This window comes from Acomys minous (assembly GCF_964271855.1).
Source record: "Acomys minous genome assembly, chromosome: 2".
NCBI lineage: Eukaryota > Metazoa > Chordata > Mammalia > Rodentia > Muridae > Acomys > Acomys minous.
Window position 1 is genome coordinate 7,916,344 of NC_140484.1, and position 14,208 is coordinate 7,930,551.

Here is a 14,208-nt window from a genome sequence, read left to right on the forward strand (position 1 = left end):
GTGAATTCAAGGCCAGACTGGTCTGGTCTGATCTATGAAAGGAGTCCAAGATAGCCAAGCTACACAGAGAAACCCTGTCTCTAGAACACTCCATCAATTTTTTTCCCACACAATACATTCAGATTACATTTTTCTTTTCTTCCAGTTTCTTCAGGATCCTCCCCCACCTACTTATCAAACCAACTTTACATTTTTCTCTCTCTTAAGCAACAACAATAACAAAAAGAAACACACACATACACATGCACAACCCCTTGCCCTCTTAAGAAAAACAGAAATCAAAATTACAAGCAAAAAAAGATGAAAAAGACAAAAATGCCCCCAAAACCAACAGGACTGATGCACATGGGAACTCAGAGGCTAAGGCAGCTGCACCAGACCTGCACAGGTTAAAGCCAGATGGGGTCCCACTGGCAACAGGGGCAAGTGGACACGGGCTTCTCGCCATGTTGCTGTCTGCAATTGATCTCCAAAAAGAGAAACCAGTGTCCTGCACTGTAGTCTCAGCTGGTATATTAACCATGCCCAGGACCTGGCCAACACAAAAGGAACTCAATGGCAATTTTGTATCATTTTGGTTTACTTACTTTTTTTTTCTTTTTCTTTTTTCTTTCTTTCTTTTTTTTGAGACAGGGTTTCTCTGTGTAGCCTTAGCTGTCCTGGACTTGCTTTGTAGACCAGGCTGGCCTCGAACTCACAGCGATCCACCTGCCTCTGCCTCCCAAGTGCTGGGATTAAAGGCGTGTGTCACTGCCTGGCTTTGTTTTACTTTCTAAAAAACACATAGCAGGAAAGATAATTTAGATCAAGACTACCTCAGAGAAGTTCAGACCTGCTACCTTTTAATACTGCTTAATACACCTCTTCCTCATTTTCATCCCCATAAACCAAGGTATCTTACATATTACTTTGGAAATAATTTTTTCCCTCTTGAAAACATTTCTATAGCTGGGCATGGTGGCCTACTACTATAATCCTGGCAACTCGAGGCAAGAGGATTGCCGCAAGTATGAGACCAACATGGGAAGACAGATTTCTAGTTCAATCTGGTCGATAGTGAGACCTTATCCCAGAAAATCCCAAACAAAATAAAATCAAGAAACCAAACACCTTCACAACAAAATTATCAATTTGAAGGCACACTGTTTGAACCATGAAATTAAGTTAACACTCTGAAGCGGCTTCTCTACAGAGCTCACCAGTTCACTACTCTCTGGCCATAATAAAGCCAGCATCTTCCATAATCTTAGGGTTAGGCCCTATCACTGAGCCACGTCTCTCAAGTGGGGCTCTCACTCTATAGCTCAGACTGGCCTTAATCCTTGGCTCCTTTTGCTTCAATCTTCTGAGCGCTGTAATTACAGATGCGCACATCAAGCTGGCGCCTTTAATCCCAGCACTCAGGAGGCAGAGGCAGGCGGATCGCTGTGAGTTCAAGGCCAGCCTGGTCTACAAAGCGAGTCCAGGACAGGCAAGGCTACACACAGACCCAGTCTCGAAAACCAAAAAACAAACAAACAAACAGATTTATTTCTCAGAAACTCAACTCTATTCAGTGCATATCCCAACTCAAAGATCAAAATTAATGCTACCTCTTTTAAGGCAAGAAGTTCAGTAGGAAACGTATTTTGCCTCAGAGACAAGGCCATGGCTGGCTCTGGAGAAGGACAAACTGACCGTGTATAAGAACAAAACTCAGAGAGCGACGCTGGTTTATTTCAATATTTCAATGGCCTTTGGCACAGCTTTGGTGTCAAACAATTCCTATTCTACAGGTCATAAAAACAATTATGGACAGGATAGATATCTCTATTTTCCCGTTAGGCATACGGAATATCAAAATGTACATTTGTGATTTAATTCTTAAGTGACATTTAAACATTTTAAGTTCCACGTGGCAAGAAAATAGCACCACAATTACGTTAAGAGAATAAACACTTCTCAATGAGAATCTAATAGCTTGAAAACATTTTGAGGCTTCTTTCCTTTTTTATCAGACTTTAAAACTTTACTTTTGTGTGTCTGAATGTTTTGCATCAATGTCTGTGCACCACATATTCGCGGTGACCTTGGAGGTTGGAAGACGGATCTCCTACAGTTAGAGATGGAAGCCGTGGAGGCCAGGCCTCTGGTGCTCCAAACCTCAGAGCCACCTCTCAGCCCCTAATACTTTAATGTGAGGAAAACAGTGACTGATACTTAACAGTCAGGCTTGGTCTTGCAATACATGCTCCGTTACCCATTCCTGCTTCAAAGTTCTAAACACTAGTTTGCGAAAACATTAGTGTTTACCTAATCCTGAGTTATGTGCCCCTGGGTTCCAAAAGAGCCATGTCACAGTAGGAAAGTGAGAGAACCCATGTGCAAGGCCTGTGCCTGAATTCTGACTTAGTCCCTTTCTGTGGTGTGTAGGCAAGAACAATGTCTCTGAAGAATTGATAATCTGGCTCTAAGGACTATAGGATACGATCTGATATTTATAAACTTTTTATATTTATAAGGTTTTAAAATAAATATTTTATAAATCTTATAAAATTTTATATAATTTTACAAATATTATATTTATAAAGTTGAGGAACTTTAGACTGTACCTAGAGTTCCAAGTCAAAAGTTAAAAAATAAAAAATGTACAGGAGTTCCTTTGACTAGATGTGGCCTCAGTGTTACGTCCTTACAGTCATTTTCCAGCAATGAACCCTTTCTAAAAACCAAGCTTACGTTTATCCACTGAAAGCTCTTCTCTCACTCATTCTCACCTCCAGTGTGTTCAGTAGATTTCTCTCCAAGAAAGAGCATCTCAACATTCATTTAGTATCTTACGTCACCTGGAAGTGTAATTTATGCCCAGACCAAGCTACCCCTGCATGTTTTAAAACTGCCTTTGAGCATCTCCTGCTTCCCCATCAGGACACAGGGATCCTCCTGGGCTGTGGCTGCCTCTGACATCCTGCTCTGCTGCTATGAGGGTCTGAGAACTGCCACATCTACTTCCCACCAGAGTCTGCATTCTGAGGGGCCTTTGGGAAGAAAATTTCTTTCAAATCAGAAGGCCATGTTTTTTGTTTGTTTGGTTTGGTTTTTCGAGACAGGTTTCTCTGGTAGCCTTGGCTGTCCTGGACTCGCTTTGTAGACCAGGCTGGCCTCAAACTCACAGCGATCCGCCTGCCTCTGCCTCCCGAGTGCTGGGATTACAGGCGTGAGCCACCACACTTTGTTAAAAGTCCATGTTCTATCTAAGCATACTTAAATAAAAAGTGGTTCTCTGTGGCTGGATTTGGCTTTCTCTAAAAACAAAACAAAACAACTACACTAGAACCACACAGAGATAAACACAAAGCTGGCACTAGGAATTCTGGGATTCTGAATCTGGACAAAGCAGCAGGATTATAGTCTGTCTTCTACAAACCTTAGTTTCATCATCTCCAAAATGGGGATACTAACGTCTACTTTTTTGGGATGGTGGGGAGATCAAGTGTGTTAGTATGTAAAAAGCACTCACCATAATCTTTGAGGACACCCATTGTCAACTACTTCCTCAGAAAAAAAGAAGCAAGTACTATATTGTCACAAGCAGGAAGCCTGTGGGCAGCGCTCTCCACGACCTCCATCACTGAGGCGATACCTGTCCTGGTGAACTAGGACCTGCTAAAACAACACAGCCGACGAACACTCTCGCGAGAAAAAGCAACAAAAGAAATGTCATCCAAGTTCCTCACAAGCATGCTATTTACAGTCTAAGAAAACGGTAGAGTGCAAGGATGGAAACTGGACTGTTAGGTTAGCCACACCCCCTAGTGGCCACAAAGAAAAATGCCTTCTTTTTGTTTGTTTTTTTGGGACAGTTTCTTTCTCTATGTAGCTTTGGCTGTCCTGGACTCACTTTGTAGACCAGGTTGGCTTCGAACTCACAGAGATCTGCCTGGGTGCCTGGCTGAAAACTGCTTTTTTAAAATGCCAGTTTGGCCAAGATCATTTGCATATGTATGTGAAATACCTGAGTTTATGAGTTTTCTGCCCATTTACAAAGAAATGTTAAAAGGCACAAGCAGCAGCTCTCTTAGCTACCCTCAGCTGAGAACAGCTGATCAGCCTGCACTGCTTCATGGGAGCTTATGGTCTGACGCCCTGTTTTTCACTATGCTCAAGACTATCAATCTATGCTTCTCTGCAAAGTTCTTCGTTTTTATAATTGGTAATTATAGTAAAAGCTTCAGCTAACCAGAACCTTCAATTAACATGTTTTCTTCCTCTGTCCTAATTTCTAGGGCAAAGTTGGAAAAAGCCCAAATCAGTTATTCATGTGAAGGACCTGGGTGAAAACCTCTGAGGGTGTGTTCCGTATCGCTGAGGCCTGAACCCCTGAGCCTCCATGCCTCTAACAACCAAGTGCTGGAATTACAGATGTCTCCGGGTGGGTTGCTTAAAGTAGAAAAAAACAAAACAAGGACAAGAATGATATGCACATTACAATTATCAACATGTAGGAAATACAGACATGATTGGACAAGAACTAGAGGGGAATGAAAAATTAAAACTTTAACAGGGAGACGTGTTGAACTTTCTCTTCTTTTTGCTCTTTTTTTTTCTTGTATGACTTTAATGTTGGAGCTTATTACACAGCTTACATCACATCTTCTATCATCCCCTGGACACACGCACGCACGCACACACGCACGCATGCACACACATACACACACGCACACATATGCACACATGCATACAATACATAGATGAAATGTGAAAAAATTTAAGACAGGTTTCACTATTGTAGCCTTGGCTGTCCTCGAACTCACAGAGATCCATCTGCCTCTGCCTCCTGTGTAATGGGATTAAAGGTGTGTGCCCCTAAGCCCATATATATATGAACTTTGAACTAAATTAAAAATGGATTTATCAAAGCTGGGTGCAGCGGCTTATTCCTGTAATCCCAGCACTCTGGAAGGCAGAGGCAGGCGGATCATTGTGAGTTCAAGGCCAGCCTGGTCTTTAAGTTGAGTCCAGGACAGCCAAGGCTACACAGAAAAACCCTGTCTCCAAAAACAAAAACAAAAACAAAACAACAACAACAACAACAAAATGGACTTAAGACCCCTTACAATCTTATTGTTTCACTGTTTTGCATAAAACTTGGCAGACCACAAAGTATAAACCACTCCTGAACAGAAACTTCATAATACCAAATGCATATACTTAAAATACTGTTTATTTGTGATTTAACATTAATTAGCATAACATCTAAGAGCAATATCAGATAACTTTTACACATTTCTCCACAGGACACTGAGTTCACTGGCTCATTCATTATGCCAAAGCCAAGTAAATAGAAGCATTAGCAAAAGGTGCAATAGTTTACTGTTGTTTAAAAAATATTTATGCACATTGCATCCATTTAGATATATGTATTTTTTAAAAGTTATGGAAAAGGATAGTTCACAGGTTACTGTGTCTACATACATTGTATTACAACAAAATTATGTAGAACATAAAACAATCCTCAGATACACAGTTCAGCAACTAAAAGTTTCCACTATGAGATTAACAAATTCCAGTACTTAGTGAGATCTAAAATGACGTTTGCAGGCTCTTCTTCAGGTTTGCATCATCACACACTCAGACAGAACCAGCCAGAGAACACTGTGGTCAATGTAACTTCTGCATGCCCACTCACTCTCCAGGATGCTCTGATTATTTTTACTCACTGAGTATTTTGGTTCATCCATTTACATTGATCTGTGACATCACTTGGGAAAGTAGAGAAGACCTAGGTTTGAATTTGTATTTACAGTAGAAAGGAAGTTAAAAAAAATTTCTAAGTTTGCAAAAATCAAGAAGTGGTAGTTTTCTCACTGGTGGGATTAGACCTGCTGATTTATTCTGGTGCCATCCTCTAAAAGAATGCAAGATTTAACTACTTTAAAACTCAAATATCAACCAAGACATTGATTTTGACAGAGAAATAGGATTTTAGAAACTTGGAACTTATGTTCAATCACTCAATCTCTATATTCCACTGTGGACATACAGCACTATCCAACTAGACTCACTCGGCCCCTGTTCCCTCAGTTGCCTCTTTTCCTTTAGCCTCTTCACCTATCAGCAATACTAAGAGAAAAATACATTATATGGCTCAAATATGACTCTAGACCTTTATATGCCCTTTGGATACCTCATCCCTGGACCCTTGAATTATACTCAGTACCAAGAAGCCTCAGGTATGCTCTACTGTTAATTGATTGGCTAAAATGCACACGACACCTTATACTGAAGGTATATAAACATTTCAACATACAAAAATTGTTTTTGCCAGAGTTAAACTAAATAACTCATGTTATGTATACAAAATCCCCTCTATGAAAAATAAGGGGCTTTTTCTAAACTAATAAAAAAGGAAGTTCTTCAAAAATTATAGTTTATTAAAATGACTTTTTTTTTTGGCAAACAGTACTTCAGGTGAGATAATTTCATACTATGAGTAAAATTCCAAACAAATCTTTTCTTAAAACATTTTAAAAAATGATGTGCCAATGTATAATAATGTTACATATTCCTATAGACGCTTTTAAAGCATTCTATTAATGCCCACTGAAACAATGGGGACTCAAAGGATACAGTCAGTAACCATGATGAATTATAGTCTGGCAGCCAGGGAAGCTGCCGCTGAGAAGTGAGGCCTCTCACTTGTCATCGGCAACTCCTCTCCAACAGATATGATGGAGAAAGCCTGAAATAACAGGCGGGCACCTGTTGGTGATCAATAGTAACACCCCATGAGGGTACAGCTAAGGAGAACTAGCAACTGTTCAAAGTCATGTTTGGACATATAAAAAGAGATGCATTTGAAAGTTTTCCATAATGCTTTTCTTTTAGTAAAACCTCTTTCCAGTTTTTAAAATCCAGTTTGCTACAAACCCTCAATCTGATCTACCACTGTATATTAACAATCAACTAAAATAGGGTATTTAATTGTGCAATGTCACCATGTAATATACAAATTACTTAGGCCTCAACTTTCTCCTTTTTTTTGTTCTTTTTGAGAAAAGAAGGTGTGCGAAATTTTTTCTTCTTCTTGGATGGTGACTTTGAAGGTGAGCCATCAGGCGACAGGGCCTCTTCAGTTCGTTCTGGGGACTTAATGGTGATCTCGATGTTCTCTATGGTCGTGCTTGTTGTTAACCTACTGACTCGCTGAGCAAGCTCATCTTCAACATCATGCAAGTCATCCTTGCCGTTCACAATCATGACAGGCACATCCATGGAGGTGAAGCTCTTGGAAAATAGCTCGTGGTTTTCTACAAAAGGAGACAGTTTGGGGGGATTATTATTTACACAGTCAACATTTTTGTTTAGTTTGCAAAACCGAGAATTTTAGCCATGTCCTGAGGCATTGCTTTACTTTTAATGAGGATAGATTATTATGTTAATAACCTATGGATCTATTAGCATGAAGCTAATTTTCTTAAATGATACAAAGGGGAAGAAAACACAGATGGTAAAAGAGTCAACAATTGTAGCTTGATGACTACATGCCTTTTCATTGTAAATCAAAGCATTATAGATGAGGATGACAACACAGATATTTTTCTTTACTTTCAGGGTCACTTGATATTTAAAACTGTAAGGAACTTCATGCTATTGATTAGAAGATGAATGACATGGCAAGTCAATTTTAATTCCACAAATTCTTAAAAATTTTTAAGTTGGCTCAAACCAGGTGAAAGTAAATCAATGTAAATGATGACTAAAAGTAGCATCCCATTTCCTAAACGTATAATGTTTTGGGGAGAACTGAGTAAAACTCTGATTAAGTTAGAGAACAAGTGTCCAGTTTCTTACATGGAAACAAACGACAAGACTCTTACGATGTGAAGGCTAGGGGAAATTACATTGAATACCTTCTAATTTTTCATGGACATTTTGCGGTGACTGAGTTTGAGACTGAATTTGTGAAACAGATGCAGCGTCATCTGAGAGTGACTCCTGCTCAGCGTCTGTTGAATAAGATGTTCAGTTAAAAGCCATGCAAACAAAACAAGGAAGCTTACGGTTTCAGAGAGGTTAATGCACACATCAATGCTGCTCACAGAGATGGCAAGTTCTTCAGCTACGAGCTGAGCATGCTTACAGCCATCCCACATGTCAGTAATTATGATTCTGAGGAGGTTAACGTGTTAAAACTTCTGGCAATGAGCAGTAATTTACACACTGAGTTAAAAGAAACTAGGATATTGGCAGCCAAATCAAAGAATATGTATGCATTTAGTTTTTGCTAGCATAGGAAATAAAAATATGCATAGTCAGATGAAACAAGTTACATAACCTCCCCAGAGCTGCTACATTAACAAGGCAGAATGCTCCACTGAGTTCCTAACAATCTGCAGTTAGTGATTCCTGTTAGAGCCGTATTAGTGAGCTAATTCAAAAATGTAAAAGAAGCTAATTTAAAAATCATACATAAAAAGCGATTTCTAGAGTATGAAATTTGTTACCTGGCATCATTAGGCTTTCAAAAATAAGAGATTAAATAGGGACATTTTATAAAAGATGTTTCTATCTTACATTAGAACAAACAAGTTAAATATGTCACTAAGAACAATTTGCTGTAAGTCCATTACTGAGTAGGGTAACTTGCTTTGTGAAGACGGCACAAATATACTGATAAAAATGGTTTCATCAGCCACTAGCTGTCAGGTGAAACCACGGCATCTAACACAGACACTGTAAATGGCCAACACAGAGGCTCTGACAGGGTCAGACACTTCTAACTCTCCACCCTCAACCCTTGCCCAGGTGTCTTTACACACACTCACACCTGTGTCTCAGGAGGCTCACAGCCCAGCCCCAGCAGTCCTGCTAAGGCCTTACTCTGGAGCAAAGCGGAGCTAAGGATCAGGTCCTAGGGCTTTGTCATTAGCAATTTTGTTATTTTTTGAGGCAAGGACTCCCCATTCAGCCTAGGCTAGTCTTCAACTTATAATGCTCCTGCCTCAGCCTCTGGTGCTACACAGTACAGGCATGTGCTCCATGCTTGGCTCATCATCAGTTCTTAACTACCCTACTTATAAACCTACAAAGACTTGCAACAGCAGAAAAACTCCACTGCAGTAGAGCGCCCATGTACCGAGGAAAGTCACTTCCCATTCCTAACAGTTTGCCGGGTGTGGTGGCACACACTTTTGATCCCAGCATTTGGGAGGCAGAGGCAGGCAGATCACTGTGAATTCGAGGCCAGCTTGGTCTGCAAAGTGAGTCCAGGATAGTCAAGGTGACACAGTAAAACCCTGTCTTGAAAAACAAAACAAAAAAAAATCCTAGCAGTTTATGTTAAACGTTGATTTTGAAATGAGTATATTGGCCCCTTGAGACATCATAAAGCATTAAAATCATATACCTGAGAATCTGTGACTAAAAATCTGTGTACCGTGCAATGTTCAAAGCAAGACCTGTATTTTCTTTCTCTGGAAACTCTTTATTCATCTGGGCCTTGGTGCTATAAATTTTATGATCTGATTACTTTCTGAGAAGAACAAGTTTCTCTGTCTTAACAAGCGGGGGGTGGTTCTCTGCATTTCAGCCTCACCCGCACTGGGAAAGGACTTGAACAGATGAGCTAGAAGAGAAGGCAAAAGCTCCGCCTTCTGTCGTCCGGCTCAGGCATGCTAGCCCAAGTCTAACCTAAAGATGAACTGACCGTCCAGGCCTTGCTGCTTTCTTTCGATTGTCTTCGTATATTCCTCCAGCTCTCCTTCTGTGAGATGACTGAACGGATTCGGAGGAGCTGGGGGGCCCTGATCATCATCTTCAAATTGCATGGTCTTACAAAGAAAAAGAACCAACAAGTTAGATTCATTACCAAGTGTTTTACATATATCTACTTACCTATTTACACACACACACACACACACACACACATTCTCACACACACACAATTACATACCGACATAAATGTTTGTGATTACCCACTTCATAGCAATTGTAAGAAATGATAAAGCAACGTGCTCTTTAACGGTTACAATACTCTTATCAGATTATAAACAGAACTACCATATGATCCAAGTATATAACTCCTCGGTGTATGTATGTGTGTGTGTGTATGTGTGTGTGTGTGTCACAGACAGACACAGGCACACACAGACACACAGACAGATAAACACACACACCTGAAGTAGTCAAAGTCAATATATAAGCAAGGTACATGGAAACAGATGAGTGGACAAAGAAAATGTCCACATATACAAAGGAGTATTATTCAGCCACAAAGAACAAGAAAATCAGTTATCTCAGGAACATGGTTTCAACTGGAGATCATCATGTTAAAGGAAAATGATAGATCAAAAAGATGAACATGACCAGCTTCTCTCTCATCTGTGGAATCAGAAAGAGGAAGAGGGCTAGGAAGGGGCTAAGCAAGAACAACGGGAGTGAGCACGATCACGTGGATGAGAAAGTTCCAGAGGAGCTTTGGAACCGCACTCATGGTATGAAATTTCCTGACCTCAAATAGTTTTGCCAAAAAGTCATTTTAATAAGCTATAATTTTTGAAAAGTTCTGTAGGTTCCAAAGTTGCAGATTTTACTCCAAGGCCTATGATCCATCTTTGTACAAGGTGAAGGCAGAGATCTGGTTTTGGTCTTCTGTATGTATACGGCTTTGTTCAGGATTACCTGGGACATTTGGGGTCCTTTGTACTTCCAGGTGAATTTTAGTTTTGTTTGCATTTTTTTATTTGATGATTAAACATACTGAATATTTTTTCATATAGTTATTCTGTTCCAGCTACTGATCAGCTTATTTGTTGTGCGGGTGCCTAGCTTTTTCAGTTTTTTTCCTTGTCTTAATTTTTATTTTTTACATATATTTTATTAATTTATTCATATTACATCTAAATTGTTATCCCATCCCTTGTAGCCTCCCATTCCTCTTCCCTCCCACTTTCACCCTATTCGCTTCCCCTATGACTGTGACTGAGGTGGACCTCTTCCCCCTGTATATGCTCACAGGGTATCAAGTCTCTTCTTGGTAGCCTGCTATCCTTCCTCCGAGTGCCGCCAGGCCTCCTCATCCAGGGGACGTGGTCAAATATGGGGCACCAGAGTTCATGTGAAAGTCAGTCCCCACTCTCCACTCAACTGTGGAGAGTGTCCTGTCCATTGGCTAGATCTGAGTAGGGGTTCGAAGTTTACTGCACATATTGTCCTTGGCTGGTGCCATAGTTTGAGCAGAATCCCTGGGCCCAGATCTGCCCATCATAATGTTCTTGTAGGTTCCTAGGACCCTCTGAATCTTTCTATTTCCCCATTTTCCCATACTTCTCTCACCTAAAATCCCAATAGGATGTCCTCTCCTCTGTCCCACTTTCCTGGTAAGTGCTCTTTCAGTTCTTTATAATTCTTGTATTAATCACTTGTCAGAAGAATAGCTAGCAAAGATCCCTCCCTTCTCTAGGCTTCTTTCTCTTCACTGCCTCTGCTGCGCAGAAGTTTTGAACTTAGTTACTTCTCATTTGTCACTTCCCATTATTTTGGACCTACTAGAGTTTTTCTCATAAAGTTGCTGCTATCTTTCCAAGTTTCCCAGTATGTTTTTTCACAGCAGTGTTAGAACTCCAAATCCTAACTAAGGTCTTTGATACCTTCTGCACTGATTTCTGTGTAGAGTGAGAAGTAGGGATCTAGTTTTAGCCCTCTACAAGTGGATACCCAGTTTTCCTGCTTTTTCTGCAAAGTGTTTTTGGCACTTTGTCAAGTCATGTGGATACAGCTGTGTGGGCTTATCTCTGGGTTCTGTACTATGTCCCGCTGATGCACATGTAGGGTTCTATTGCAGTACCAGTTTTCTGTTACTATGGCTCTGTAGTATAATTTGTAATACTTGCAACCATCCTTTCCTCCTTTTCTCTATCTCCCTCGTTTCTGTGTGTATGTAGCCTAAAGACTGGTTTGCCTATTTGGAGTTTTCTGTGCTTTCATTTGAGTTTCCGGATCTTTCCCCCTCTATTTATGTGAAGGATATGACTGTATATTTGATGTAGGGGGTGGGACTGCATCGAGTCTGCAGATTGCTTTCAGTAATATAGCTATTTTCATAAAAAAGACAATTCAATTTTTTCTTTTCCTATTTCCTTTTATTTCTTGTCTTGCTTAATGCTCAAGGATGGACGCCCTTATCTTGTTCCTAGCTTCAGTCCCCCCATTTAGTAGAATGCTAGTGTTTACAGGTCTGTTCTACACTGCCTACACTATGCTGAGGTAAGACATGTCTAGTCCTAATTTCTTCAGGATGTTTGGTTTTTTGAGACAAGGTTTCTCTGTGCAGCCCTAGCTGTCCTAGAACTTACTCTGTAGACTGGGGTGCCTCTGCCTCCCAAATGCTGGGATTAAAGGTATGACCCACCATGTCTGGCTCCTTCAGAACTTTTATCATGAAGGTATGTGGAATTCTGTCATCTTCTGAGATAAGCACACACCTTTTCATTGTTCTGTTTTGCGCTGTGTCTACTGATGTGCAGATGTTGAGTCAGCCTTGCACTCCTGGAGTGAAATGGACTTGATCAGAGTGTGTGGTGTGCTCTTCTCAATGTGCTCTTGAATCTGCAAGTACTTCACTGAGGATCTCTGTGTCTGTGTTCATCAAGAGAACTGGCCCACAGCCTTTTCCCCACTGTATGTTTATCTGGCTTTGGAGTCCAGCTATTATTGTTTATGCCAAATGAGTGAAAGTGCTCCTTTGCTCTTTCATGAGCTAGTAGCTTAAAGTCTTCTCAAAGGTCTCATAGAATTCAACAGCCACGATCCAGGCCAAGAGTTTCTTTGTTGGGAGATTGTCTCGTCTCTTGTTATCATTGATCTGTTGAGTTTCTTTCTTTTTCCTTTCTTTTTCTTGTTTTTTGTTTTTTAAGACAGGGTTTCTCTGTGTAACAGCTCTGGCTGTCCTGGAACTCGCTTTGTAGTCCAGGCTGGCCTAGAACTCACAGAGATTCGCCTGCCTCTGCCTCCCAAGTGCTGGGATTAAAGGCGTGCACCACCACCTCCCGGCTCTTTTTTTTTTTTTTTTAAAACAAAACAAAACAAAAAACTTCTTGGCCAAATTTTGGTAAGCCTTGTATCTGTAGAAATTTATCATTTCTTCTAGATTTTCCAACTTAATTGAATATAAATTTTCAGAGTATTCCTTAATGATTTTGTGAATTTCAAAATCCTACTTTTTGGCCAAGCGTAGTGGCCCACATCTTTAATCCCAGCACTTACGAGGCAGAGATAGGTGGATCTCTGAGTTCGAGGCCAGACTGGTCTACAAAGCAAGTCCAGGATAGCCAATGCTACACAGAGAAACCTTGTCTCGAAAAACCAAAAAACCAAAACCAAAACCAAAACAAACAAAAAACCAAAAACCCCAAAAAATCCTACTTTTCAGCTCTAATTTTATCATTTGGGTTTCCTTTCTCGTTTGTTTAATATGGCCTAAATGTTGTCAATCTTTATCTATCTAGCTGCCTATACATTGTATAGTTTCTATTCTGATCTTTACTCTTTTCTCTTGCTAAATTTGGAGTTGGTTTATTTTATTTTGAGGTACCTCACTAAGGTTATTTGTGTGCAATCTCTTTTGTATAAGCTTCTGAGGTTCAAACAAAAGGTAGAACTATGCCAATGCAAAAAGAAAAGCAACGGCTAACTCAGCGTTAGGAGTGTGTAAGCATGGGAGACCTACCTGGGTCAACAGTGAACACACAAGAACATGAACCCTGAAAGCTGATTTATTAACACATAAACAAAAAACAAATGACAACCTCCTAGGAGGAGAGGGGAGGATTGGAAGCACACTGTAAACAGACTGAACTAAATGCTCATCCATAAAAGGGTCATCACTGTTCTCATCTTTAAGATGAACTTTCCTCTTTTACCAATTTCTGAAATTGGTAATCATAATTTATAGCTTCCTATACTATAAATGGCAGTATCGCTTCTCTTTAAGTTTGAAGTAATACTTGGTAACTGACAAGATGAATCAAAGTTTAAAACTAATAAACCAAGAAAAAGATAAAAATAATTTATTTTAAAAGAAGATGGGTGTCACGCTATGCTGTCCAGGCTGTCCTCAAACTTGTTCTCTAAAGGGCAAGGAACAGCCAATCTTTGCCTCTGGAAATTGGGGATGGAGTGTAGTACTTTAAATTTTATGGAGTCTTTTGACTTTGAAACTTTTTTTTT

At 40.1% G+C, this 14,208-nt stretch overlaps 1 protein-coding gene across 6 annotated transcripts in view; it reads right to left on the bottom strand.

The window, feature by feature from the left end:
• Positions 1-5,185: 5,185 nt before the first annotated feature.
• ADD3 (adducin 3) overlaps positions 5,186-14,208 on the bottom strand; it is a 113,040-nt gene continuing 104,017 nt past the window's right edge. For 5 of the 6 annotated variants that reach the window (XM_084769232.1, XM_084769233.1, XM_084769235.1 and 2 more), the window contains exons 13-15: positions 9,689-9,812; positions 7,893-7,988; positions 5,186-7,289 (exon numbers count right to left, since the gene is read on the bottom strand). In XM_084769232.1, the coding sequence (XP_084625358.1) occupies positions 6,997-7,289; positions 7,893-7,988; positions 9,689-9,812 (513 nt within the window). In that variant the 3' untranslated portion in view covers positions 5,186-6,996. The remainder of the gene's footprint in view (positions 7,290-7,892; positions 7,989-9,688; positions 9,813-14,208) is intronic. The other variant, XM_084769237.1, reaches the window with a different exon arrangement.